This window comes from Ranitomeya variabilis, chromosome 1 (assembly GCF_051348905.1).
Source record: "Ranitomeya variabilis isolate aRanVar5 chromosome 1, aRanVar5.hap1, whole genome shotgun sequence".
Lineage (NCBI taxonomy): Eukaryota > Metazoa > Chordata > Amphibia > Anura > Dendrobatidae > Ranitomeya > Ranitomeya variabilis.
The window spans coordinates 560,674,941-560,687,323 of NC_135232.1; the positions used below are offsets into that span (position 1 = coordinate 560,674,941).

The 12,383-nt window shown below is 50.9% G+C and overlaps 2 protein-coding genes across 4 annotated transcripts in view; one reads left to right on the forward strand and one right to left on the reverse strand.

Moving 5' to 3' along the window:
• The window catches only part of IGSF8 (immunoglobulin superfamily member 8), a 38,069-nt gene extending 33,554 nt beyond the window's left edge, over positions 1-4,515 (forward strand). The window contains exons 3-6 of one of the 2 annotated variants that reach the window (XM_077256761.1): positions 1,118-1,573; positions 1,804-2,226; positions 2,548-2,958; positions 3,098-4,509. In XM_077256761.1, the coding sequence (XP_077112876.1) occupies positions 1,118-1,573; positions 1,804-2,226; positions 2,548-2,958; positions 3,098-3,219 (1,412 nt within the window). In that variant the 3' untranslated portion in view covers positions 3,220-4,509. Of the gene's footprint in view, positions 1-1,117; positions 1,574-1,803; positions 2,227-2,547; positions 2,959-3,097 lie in introns of both variants that reach the window. The other variant, XM_077256754.1, reaches the window with a different exon arrangement.
• A 1,182-nt stretch (positions 4,516-5,697) lies between these two features.
• KCNJ9 (potassium inwardly rectifying channel subfamily J member 9) overlaps positions 5,698-12,383 on the reverse strand; it is a 38,159-nt gene continuing 31,473 nt past the window's right edge. For both annotated transcript variants that reach the window (XM_077256774.1, XM_077256779.1), the window contains exon 3: positions 5,698-7,664. In XM_077256774.1, coding sequence (XP_077112889.1) covers positions 7,345-7,664 — 320 coding nt within the window. In that variant the 3' untranslated portion in view covers positions 5,698-7,344. The remainder of the gene's footprint in view (positions 7,665-12,383) is intronic.

The following is a 12,383-nucleotide window of genomic DNA, read 5'->3' on the forward strand; positions in this document are numbered from 1 at the left end:
GCAAAATGTGTGTATATTGGCAGTGCCCCAGGCAGTAGTCAAATAAGCGAGAAAACAGCCGCACTCTCTCGGGTTATAGCTTGCAAAGTGGTGTATTTATTCACATGTGTTTCCAGGAAGCAGGATACCCCAGCGCCACACCAAGAGGAGCCCCTTTTGGGACCTAATTTCAAATTTTCAAACAGCATCAGCTACTCAGTTTGAGAAAGACCCGGAACTGGGTCGAAACGTCACTTTTTTTCTTATCCTGCTGTATGTGTACATATATTTGAATGTCAAACACATGTGAATAAATACACCACTTTGCAAGCTATAACCCGAGAGAGTGCGGCTGTTTTCTCGCTTATTTGACTGGTATTGGGTTCTTCCCAAGTACAGCCTGCACCACATGATTTGCTGAGTGTGCTCCATTCCTTTGAATTTACCCCAGGCAGTAGTGACAGGGGGAAGGAGGGAGATGGAGTATATGGGGGGGGTTCCAGGCCATAGGGAAGAGAATAAGAGGGGTCTCACACAGTAGTGAGGGAGGGGAAAGGCTTGTAGTAAGGGTCTCGGGAAGTAATGATGGAGCGTAGGGGGGTCCCAGGAAGTAGCGTGGAAGCATAGGGGGAGGATGTCCCGGGCAAGGCCGAGGGAGCGTATGGGGGGGTGTCCCGGGCAAGTGCGAGGGAGTGTTGGCATCCCTAGCAAGAGCGAGGGAGTGTAGGGAGGTGTCCTGGCCAAGAGCGAGGAGAGTGTGTGGGGTGTCCCGTGCAGGAGCTAGGGAGGGTGAAGGAGCATAGCAGGGATGTCACAGTAGCAAGGGGCAGGAGTGAGGAGCATAGGAGGGGATTTAGGAAGGAGCATAAGCGGGGTTTCAGGATGGAGTGAGGGAGGGGTCCCAAGAAAGAGCGAGGAAGGGGGAAGGATCATAGAAGGGATCTGAGCAGTAGGGAGGGAGGGGGTAGGAGCAGTCCCAGGCAGTAGCAGTCCCAGGCAGGAGCAGTCCCAGGCAGTAGCAATGGAGTGTGGGAAGAGTCCCAGGCAGTAGTGCGATGTGTAGTGCTGGATGGGTCCTTGGACGTAGCGGGCAGTATTCTCCAGCAGAGGCCTCATATTCTGCCTTTTCTTCTCGCAGTTATCCCGGACACCCTGCATGTTTCCTCAGTGGGCTCCAGTAGAGGACGCCTGTCTTCCCCTCCACCTCTTCAGCTGCACCTGGTGGAGGGCCGTGAGCTGCACCTCTCATGCTCCGCGCTATCCGCCTCTCCTCTGCACACCCATCTCTCAGTGACATTTGGGGTGAGTGCATCCGGAACTCCAGTGGGACGGGAGACCCTGCAGGACATTATCTCTGTGCGGTGGGACTTCAGCGTGGAGCCGGCCTTGTACATGGAGCGCTACCTGAATGAGGAGATCCGGGTGGAGAAGTTTGATAACTCCACTTTCAAGATGGTAATTGCCCGCCTGCGACCACAGGATGCCACCACCTACCACTGTACTGCAGCACAGTGGATCCAGGACCCTGATGGCAGATGGCAGAAGATCACCGAGAAAAGAGCAGTGCTGGCCCAGGTGTCCGTGCAGACCATAGGTAGGAGAGGCATGAGGATCAGCAGCGGCACTCTCCTATGCAGCTGCCACTCTATCTGAAACCCCAGCCTGTAAGCTTGGTTAATGATTAGCTCCCAAAGTCGTGTCAACCCTGCAACGCAAAGAATCGGGATCTCATAGCTTACTTGCTAGTATTCACCACTACTGGAGATCTCATCACTATCTGCTAGCGGTCTCATCACTGTCTCCTGTATCTCTCCCTTTCTTTAGACTCTTTGCTGACGGTCTCGTCCTCTCCTCTGGAGCTCCGCCTGCAGTCTGGGGACATGGCGGAAATGTTCTGCAGTGTGTCCATGCTGCTGCCTCCTACCCCAGATGTGCTCTTCTCTGTGGAGTGGTGGCTAATGACAGTGCCAGGTTCCCCTGGACAGCGGGTTTCATCCATGACATCAGACGGAGAGGTGCAGCTTGGAGAGCAATACACTGGGGAGGACGTGGGAGTGAGACACATCTCTCTGGAGAAGATCTCCCCCTTCCCAGGATCCTACCGCCTGAGGATTTACTCTGCCCAGCCCAGCGATATCGGATCCTACAGCTGCCGGGTCACCGCCATTGTGTCCTACCCAGGGGCGAGACAAGAGGAGGTGTCCAAGAAAACGTCACCGAGCCTGAGAGTGCTAATGAAACCACAAGGTAAAGCAGTGTGATGAACCCAACAACACACCCACCATTTGAGACCTCCATAGTGTGACGACCCCCCTCATAAGGTGAAGTAGTGGTATCACCCCTTTCTTACAGTAGAGGCTATGTAGCATGATTATCTTTCATTCCAACCTAAGTTAGAAAACCGCGGCCTGACTCTCATCTTTGGGCAGAGAAGCTGCCGCCTGACTCTCCTCTTTAGGCAGAGAAGCCGCGGCCTGACTCTCAACTTTGGGCAGAGAAGCTGCCGCCTGACGCTCCTCTTTAGGCAGAGAATCCGCCGCCTGACGCTCTTTCCTTCTATTCCTGTAGATATTGCCGTGAGCGCCTTTGTTCTTCTGGACTCTGCCCCCATATATCGTGGTGACACGGCTGTCCTGCTTTGTAATACCACGATGGACACCCCTCCACCATCTCTTCATTTTGCCGTCAGTTGGTGGGTAGAGCTTGCAGGGGAGGAACCACATGAAAAATCGGGTCGGCTCCTGGCGTCGATGAGCCGGCAGGGCGTGTCGGAAGCGGGCTCCCGGGTCTCTGGTGGAGAGCTGAGCACGGATAAGGTGGAAGCAGAGCGTTATCGTCTGCGTCTGTACAACATCCAGGCTGAGGACGAGGGATCGTATCACTGCGCAGTCACCGCCTGGATTCAGTACCCCGACCTCAGCTGGCACAATGCAGCATCCACAAAGTCTAATTCCATCAGACTCTACCCATATGCTCGAGGTATGTATATGCCAGGGTGTACAATGTGATGGGGGGGAAATGGCGGGGTCTTTGTCCGCTTTGTGCTTGGTCTGCCTCTTGCTGGAGCAGTGACCTTTAGGCTCCACCCACTGTGATGACATCTTCTGTTTTCTTTCAGCTCGCGACCTCCTCCTGATCCCGATGATTGGCGGTTTTGCCAGTGCTCTGGTCGTGGGCGTCACCATTTTGTCAACAGTCACCTGCTGCTACATTCGCCATCTGCGCAGCCGGAAGCGGTGAGGGCAGAATTGGTGCACATGAAGAGTGGGTGGAGTCTTCTCACCTGTGTTTTTACATGAGGCGCAATAGGCAGGGTGGTGCTGATGGACGGACACCATGTTTAGTCTTGTGATTGTTGACTTTCTCATTAGCACTTAGATAAATTTGACTCTGCAGGACAAGTGGTGACTGGCAATGGCCACATGACATCCCACAGCTGCCCTGCATTGATGTTGGGGTCCTCAGGAAGCCCTACCTGATCTCAACCAAATGTGGGCACTGCCTGTCCATAATCCTCTCTGCTCCCGCTGCATGTGCTTAGTGGCGGTTAGGGAGTGATGAGGGGCACTACTCCGGTGTCTACTGTGAACTTAAAGGGAACCTGTCACCCCGTTTTTTCCGTATGAGATAAAAATACTGTTAAATAGGGCCTGAGATGCGAACTCTGCTTCAGGAAAATGGCCGCCGCGATCTCCATCTGCGCACGCGCGGCATTCCGCGGCCATTTTCCTGAAGCCCCGGGCAGCAGAGGGCTCCATCTGCGCACGCGCGGCCACAGGAAGATGGCCGCCCCCACCGATCACCGGGGGAATAGCACAGATCGCGCTCTTTTCACTCCCCTGTGCAGTGGATTCGGGACCTTGGGCATGTGCAAACCACTACGCCACCAACAGAAAACTAAGCAAGATCTGGGGGAAGACACCACGCCCATCTGACCAGACCAGCCTGATTGACAGGCGAAAACGGCTACTTTGGTAACGTATTTCGGCAGCATAGGTGGGGAATCGGGGTCCACAAAATACACTATTGTAATGCACAGCTCAGGCCCTATTTAACAGTATTTTTATCTCATACGGAAAAAACGGGGTGACAGGTTCCCTTTAATCCTGGGCCCCAGGCCTCTTAATGTGACAAATAACCAATAAAATGTGAATCATCCAATAACATCACAGCCTCCTGTAACATAGTGGGAGGAGTCAAGGTAAGCGATGGGGTTTGAGGAATGAATATGTGGTGGGTAGAGTGCCACATTCCAGGTGCCTTGGTCTGGCTGCTGCTGTGCCCCCTCTTCTCTGGATGTGGTCTCCACCGTTCTTCCCTCCTGTGGTATCTGACTCTGTACTGTGTAGGTCATATCCGCTCTTCAACCTCCACCTCCCTATCTCCTCAATCTGTATATGCTTTTCATTTATACAATTGCTTTTACTCCTCGTCTTAGTGACCCTGCCCTGTTCCCTCCAGTGACGTCACCTCGCGTCCTTTCTCTCCATCCTCCGGTGATCCCGCCCTGGGTCCTTTCTCTCTGCCTTGCAGTGACCCCTGCCCCTTGCCCTCTCTCTGCCACTATTCCTCTCTCTGCCCTCCAGTGACCCCCACTACCTTGTCTTCTCTGCTCTTCACTCACCCCGCCACCTTGTCTTCTCTGCCCTCCAGTCATCCCCGCCACCGTGTCTTCTCTGCCCTTCAGTCACCCCCGCCACCATGTCTTCTCTGCCCTCCAGTCACCCCCACCACCGTGTCTTCTCTGCCATCCAGTCACTCCCACCACCGTGTCTTCTCTGCCCTCCAGTCACCCTCACCACCATGTCTTTTCTGCCCTCCAGTCATCCCCGCCGTGTCTTCTCTGCCCTCCTGTCACTCCCGCCACCGTGTCTTCTCTGCCCTCCAGTCTCCCTCACCGCCATGTCTTTTCTGCCCTCCAGTCATCCCCGCCACCGTGTCTTCTCTGCCCTCCAGTCACCCCTCCGTGTCTTCTCTCTCTGCCCTCCAGTCACCCCCACCACTGTGTCTTCTCTCTCCACCCTCCAGTGATCCCCGCCCTGCGTCCTCTCTCTTTCTGCCCTCTAGTGACCCCCGCCCCACGTACTCTCTGCCCTCTAGTGACCCCTGCTCCGCATACTCTCTGTCTGCCCTCTAGTGACCCCCGCCCCACATCTTCTGTGCACCCTCCAAGACCCTGTCCTCTGGGGCACCCCTCCCATGTATCTTTTCTCCACATAATGATCACCACCACCCATTGTCCCCCTGAATCCTGACCAATGTGACCTCTCCACTAGTATCTCCCTCATAGTAGTTACTTTGTGGTGATGTTTATAGTATAACTAGATGGTGGCCCGATTCTAACTTATCGGGTATTCTATATACTGGTATAGTCATATATAGGGTGGTCACCCCCTGACCCTCCATACAACATTCTCTTACAGTTCAAGGCTGACTGGTTATTACAAGTGTGAGCAGCATTCCTGTCTTCTAAAGCAGTCCTCTTCTCTCGCCTCTTGATGTATTTGTCCCTTTTGGGTGTGATGTAGAACAGTCTGGTGTCTCTGGACCGGATGAATACTTGTGGGCCGTGCAGGCTTCTTGGTTCTTTTTTTCGTTTAGAGCTGAGAACTGCAGATGCTTAGGTTCCTTCGGCGTTGACATCTCATTTACATATACCACTCAAACTGATGAAGTTGGTGTCATCCAGTGAGAGGGGGTAAATAATTTGCACACGGGTGGGCATCAGCCTTTTTATTGTGCAGCAGGCACAGAACTTTGATATTTTACAAGCCAGGACCTGATCTAGAACCGCTTCTCTGGAGTGGTTGTGATTGGTTCACATGTTGATTACTCTGGGAGTGACTGGTGTAGATGGGGTTAATGTGGAGATTAAGTAATGCTGTATGTGGTGGAGCAAGCCAGAAGGGAGGCTCATGGGAAAGACAGTGTTGCATGGCAAAAGGTGCAGCGTTCATGAGTCATAGCCAAGCAAGAGACTCACCATTCATGAGGATGACGTCATTGGGCGAGAGGCGCATCGTGCATGAGGATGACATAGCCTGGGGTGAGAGGAGCAGTGTGCATGAGGACGACATAGCTGGGTGTGAGAGGAGCAGCGTGCATGAGGACAACATAGCCAGGGGTGAGAGGCACAGCATTCATGAGTACAACATAGCCGGGTGAGAAGTGCAGCGTTCATGAGGATGACATAGCCGTGGGCGAGAGGCACAGCATTCATGAGTACAACATAGCCGGGTGAGAAGTGCAGCGTGCATGAGGACAACATAGCCAGGGGTGAGAGGCACAGCATTCATGAGTACAACATAGCCGGGTGAGAAGTGCAGCGTTCATGAGGATGACATAGCCGTGGGCGAGAGGCGCAGCGTTCATGAGGACAACATAGCCGGGGCGAGAGGTGCAGCGTTCATGAGGACAACATAGCCGGGGCGAGAGGTGCAGCGTTCATGAGGACAACATAGCCGGGGCGAGAGGTGCAGCGTTCATGAGGACAACATAGCCGGGGCAAGAGGCGCAGCGTTCATGAGGACGACATAGCTGGGGGAGAGAGGCACAACGTTCATGAGGACGACATAGCCAGGGGCGAGAGGCGCAGCGTGCATGGGGACGACATAGTTGGGGCGAGAGGCGCAGCTTGCATGGGGACGACATAGCTGGGGGGTGAGAGGTGCAGCTTGCATGGGGACGACATAGCTAGGGGCGAGAGGCGCAGTGTGCATGAGGATGGCATAGCAAGAGGTGCATCATGCATGACAATGACATAGCCTGGGGCAAGAGGCACACCTTCATGAGGACAACATAGCCGAAGGCGAGAGGCGCAGTGTGCATGAGGACGACATAGCCGGGGGCAAGAGGCACACCTTCATAAGTTCAACATAGCCAAAGGCGAGAGGCGCAGTGTGCATGAGGATGACATAGTTGAGGGCAAGAGGCACATCATTCATGAGGACGACATAGCCGAGGGCGAGAGGTGCAGCGTGCATGAGGACGACATAGCCGAGGGCGAGAGGTGCAGCGTGCATGAGGACGACATAGCCGGGGGTGAGAGCCGCAGCGTGCATGAGGACAACATAGCTGGGCGAGAAGCACTGCGTGCATGAGGACGCAATTCCTGGGCAAGTTGCCCAGTTAGTACATGGACGGCGTCGCGGGGCGAAAGGCATAGTAGGCTAACAGCATAACCAGGCAAAATGATCAGTAGGCAAGCGGACGGACAGATGAGTGGATTCGCCAGGAGAAAAGCGCAATAGTTTGAGAATAGTGAATGTAGGTGCTGGAGAGAGTTATATGAAAACTGCTTGGTTTTTAGAGGTTTAGCAATTTGTGAAACAGAGCAGGTCAGTGTATGTAGGAAGGACTGCACATTCACTCCTGCAGGACTGGCTCACTTTCAGGACTGCTCACGCTGCCATTTCTCTGCTTGTCCATGCCATCTTTTTCTGTGCCCTCTTCCACCTTCTCATCCAGTTGGCTGGGAATGGACCAGTAGAGATGGGCGTCCATTCTAGCAGCATTCTCAGCTAGCTCCCGTGCGCTGCAGGAAGGAGTAGATACTTCAAAAGTCTGGTGAAATGTGTTGTAGTCCACCTCATAAAATCCATCCTCCAGACTGAGCACAGACATAAAGCGATGACCCCATAACACTTCATCTACCAGGTAAGAGCTTCGTGCCTGGCATGTCATTCCTGCAACAAGAGAAGCATTTAATGCACTATCCATAGACAAGCAAGAGCTCATCGCTGTACAAACTCAGATGGGCCAGAGGCCAACAGTACGAAAACCCAGACGAGCGAGAGGCTAACAGTACGGAAACCCAGATGGGCGAGAGGCCAACAGTACTGAAACCCAGACGGACAAGAGGCCCACAGTATGGAAACCCAGACGAGCGAGAGGCCAAGAGTACGGAAACCCAGATCGGTGAGAGGCCAACAATAAGGAAACTCAGACGGGCGAGAGGCCAACACTGCAGCAACCCATCCACAACTGAAACTCACCCAAACAGTATTGTGCAAACGTATTAGGCAGGTGTGGGGAAAAATACTGCAAAAGAAAGAATGCTTTAAAAAAAAATAATAATTTTTAAAAAACTAATAAGAAAAAGGAAGGAGAATAAAGAAAAGTGAAAAGGAAGACCTAGCATTAACTTGTACACAGGTTAAGAAGGATTTCAGCAGGAGGTTGTGCCAAATATGTTGGAGAACTGACCCCAGATCTTATGTGTATGAGGCTTGTGTAGATCCTCCCATCTCTTCCTGTGATTCCAGACTAAATGTTGTGAGATCAGAGCTTTGCAGAACGGTATCATTACTGCCAGGGCTCCCGATGTTCGCCTAAGATACCCCAACCCCACTAAATTCAATAAGAAGAAAAAATAAACACATAGACAACACCTTCGGGGGTGGGGGGGGGATGCAAAAAAGCTGCCAAAACAGCTCAAATTAGCGGCAGACACCAGGAAAAGTCATCAATTGACCCAATTATACAAATAGTATAATTGCGCAGAATGGATGCATGGGACGGCTTGGACCAGCATTTCTAGCTAAAACATTGATTAGTAACAGGTGGATGAGTGACAGGTGCACGCCTGGTGCTCTGAGAGGTCTGCCAAATTCAGACAACACACATGAAGGTGACCCCACTGGGAGTTCAAACATTTCCAAAAATTAGGGGCAGACACCAGGAAAAGTGGCACCAATTGACCCACAGTAGAAATGTGATAATGGCAAAGCAGCAGTCAGCCACAGGCCATGCATGAGGTATCGGTTTGGGACAGCATTTACAGCTTTGAATTGAAGTTTCAATTAAGATGAGGTGGGTGAGGGTTCGCTGTAGGCCTGCTATGCTGGGAGTACGGTACCTCATGCAACAGCTCAAACTGCTTTTCTGCTCAGCCACTCTCAGGTGGCACAAAAATCAGCTTGGTAGACCACTAATGTTGGAAAAATGTAAGGATAGTAATACAGGTAGTTGACTGAAAGTAAGTGCGGGCCTGCTGGTCTGGGATCCCTACTGCTACAGGCAGCACACATGATGGAGACCCAACTTGGAGTCCAAATATTTCCAAAACTTAGGGGCAGACCCCACTAAAGTGGCATCAATTTCCCCAGAGTAGAAATAGTATAATGGGGCTCTAACACCCCTTCCACTACAGGCAACCCATCAGTTGGAGACCCAATTTGGGAGTCTTCACATTTCAAAAAGTTATTGTTACACACCACTAACGTGGCATCAATTTCTCAAGAATAGAAATAGTATAATGGGCCTCTGACACACCTTCCACTACAGGCAACTCAGTAGATGAAGACCCAACATTTCCAAAAATTGTAAGATCAGCAGAAGAAGCCACAGACTGCAATAATGCAAGATCAATGCATGATACTAAAAACGACACCATCGCCTAGTGTTGGGACTGGGATGCAAAAGTCATTGGAGAGCCATGACTTGTTAATCTTGATGAAAGCTAGGCGGTGTGGATACACGGAGGTCAGTGGGTGCTCTAGTCCGCTAGCTGAAACCACATGGAGCAGGGATCATCCCACTGAATGCCCACTCTCCTTTTACCGTGGGCATAATACTACTCAGGCTACACAGATTGAGGGTAAAACAGTGTTGCAATACTATATGCTGTTTGTACCACAAACAAAAAGCATATAGAACTGTCTGAGCAAAATACCCAAGATGGTACAAAATCTCATCCTTCCGCTGACTCCCTGGGATAAGCGATGTGTCCAGAGCTTCCATGGGCCGACTACCCCACCTGTGGCTTGTACAGAGAGGAGACATCGACAAGTTTAGGAAGCTGACAGTCCATTGAGCTACAAGGCCAGGCGACCTGGCTTCTCAGAACATCTCCATGGAGCCAGGTGACCGCTTGATCCAAATCCTGACTACCCCAAACGTATCCATGGTTCAGTGATGGTCAATGTAGCAGATCTGTATTCTTTCAGTCGGGGGCTATGATCCCCTAAGCTGACATTCTGTAGAATGTCAAATCTGTGTCCCTCGCTATGGAGCCTTGATATGGCAGCTATCCTGCAGAGTGTTTGGCGAGGGCCGCTAGTCTGCATTTTAGCGCAGTGAGATTCCCGAGTAACGAATGTTGATCACACATGTGCTAGTTTATGTATGTAGCAGTCAAATTATTGCAATTTTTCCTCATTCTTTGCGGTCTCAAAAAAAGCGTAGGTGAGGCAGCCCTTGCTGCCCCTGCTAACTACAGACCCGTGACTCCTACTGGCCACAGCCAGAGTTGTGGCTGAGTATGGAGTGCTTGTCGTGGTTGCATCACTCCATGTCTGTGCGGCAAGCAGCAATGTAACCTCATCCTCCTCTTCACTTCTGCTGAGCTACTCAGCTGCGTGCCTCTGGGTTCGCACCAAGTGGGATCTACAACCTCATCGTCATCCTCTGTTCTCCCACTCCTCTCCCTGAGAGTCACTCCTCATTTTACTGCCCTGACAGCACAGTACAGTCCGCGTGCGCCTCAGGGATCTGAGTCATCAGGATCACCTTCACCCCCGGGGGTTTATTTCTGGTGACGAGGGTCTGGATTCTGCTCAGACTCTACTTCTCCTGGCCCCAGAACCAACAGGAAAAATGTTGGTCATTGGTGAAGATGCTTTCCTCCTCTGGATTCTGTGAATCTTTGGAGCAGACTTCTCATGCCCTTGAATAGAATGTATGAACAGCTCGGCAGACTCGCCCACCTGTGGTTCCCCACAGTCAGTTGGAGAGTTGTGACGTAGTGGGAAACAAGGGTAATTGAGGTGCCACCTCTGAGGAATGTACTGTGTGTTGTGTTAAGGTGGAGGAAGAGGGGGAGAGGCCACTTGATGCAGCTCTTGCCATCCACTGGAGCACATGCTCTTTCTGTCCCTCATACGGTGTACCTCTGTGCGGCTGCCAAATAAAGGGAGTCGAGTAGCCCATCCAGTAACAGATGTCAGTTGTCTTTGGATAGGACGAGCCGGTGATTTTTCAATACAGCTTTCAGTAACATTACCATCTAACCCACACATATGTCGAACACTAAGCCCATTCCCCCTTCCACCATGACCTTACTTTTGTCCACACTTTAACCCCTTTATCCCATATGACATACTATCCTGTCGAGGTGACCTGGGACTTAATTCCCAGTGATGGGATAGTACGTCATAGGCGATCGGCCGTGCTAACGGGGGTAGCGCGGCAGATCGCCGCCGGGTGTCAGCTGATTATTACAGCTGACATCCGGCACTATGTGCCAGGAGCGGTCACGGACCGCTCCTGGGACATTAACCCCAGAACACTGATCGAACATGATCGCAGTGTTCCCCTGGCATAGGGAAGCATCGCTCAGGGAGGGGGCTCCCTGCATGCTTCCCTGAGACCCTCGGAGCAAAGCAATTTGATCACGTTGCTCCGAGGGTCTCCTACCTCCTCCTCCCTGCAGGCCCTGGATCCAAAATGGCCACGGGGCTGCATGGATGTGGCTTTCAAGCGCCTGCTCAGAGCAGGCTCAGGGAAGCCTCCCTGCAGTGCCTGTCAGATCGCTGATCTGACACACTGCTTTGCAAAGTGTCAGATCAGCGATCTGACACTATAGTATGATGTCCCCCCCGGGACGGGGCAAAGTAAAAAAAAATATATTTACATGTGTAAAAAAAAAAATAATAATTCCCAAATAAAGAAAAAAAAAATATTGTTCCAATAAATATATTTATCTAAAAAAAAAACTAAAAGTACACATATTTAGTATCGCTGCGTCCGTAACGACGCGACCTATAAAACTGTCCCACTAGTTAACCCCTTCAGTGAAAAAAAATGGCAAAAAACAACGCTTTATTATCATACCACCGAACAAAGCGATGCAAAAATAATTATTTTTTATATAAAATAGCTTTTATCGTATAAAAGCGCCAAAACATAAAAAAAATGATATAAATGAGGTATCACTGTAATCGTACTGACCCGAAGAATAAAACTGCTTTATCAATTTTGCCAAACGTAGAACGATATAAACGCCCCCCCCCCCCCCCCCCCACAAAGAAATTCATGAACAGATGTTTTTTGGTCATTCTGCCTCACAAAAATCGGAATACAAAGCGATCAAAAAATGTCATGTGCCTGAAAATGGTACCAATAAAAACGTCAACTCGTTCCGCAAGAAACAAGACCTCACATGACTCTGTGGACCCAAATATGGAAAAATTATAGCTCTCAAAATGTGGAGACGCAAAAACTATTTTTTGCAATAAAAAGCGTCTTTTAGTGTATGACGGCTGCCAATCATAAAAATCCACAAAAAAAACCCGCTATAAAAGTAAATCAACCCCCCCCTTCATCACCACCTTAGTTAGGGAAAAATAATAAAATTAAAAAAATGTATTTATTTCCATTTTCCCATTAGGGTTAGGGTTGGGACT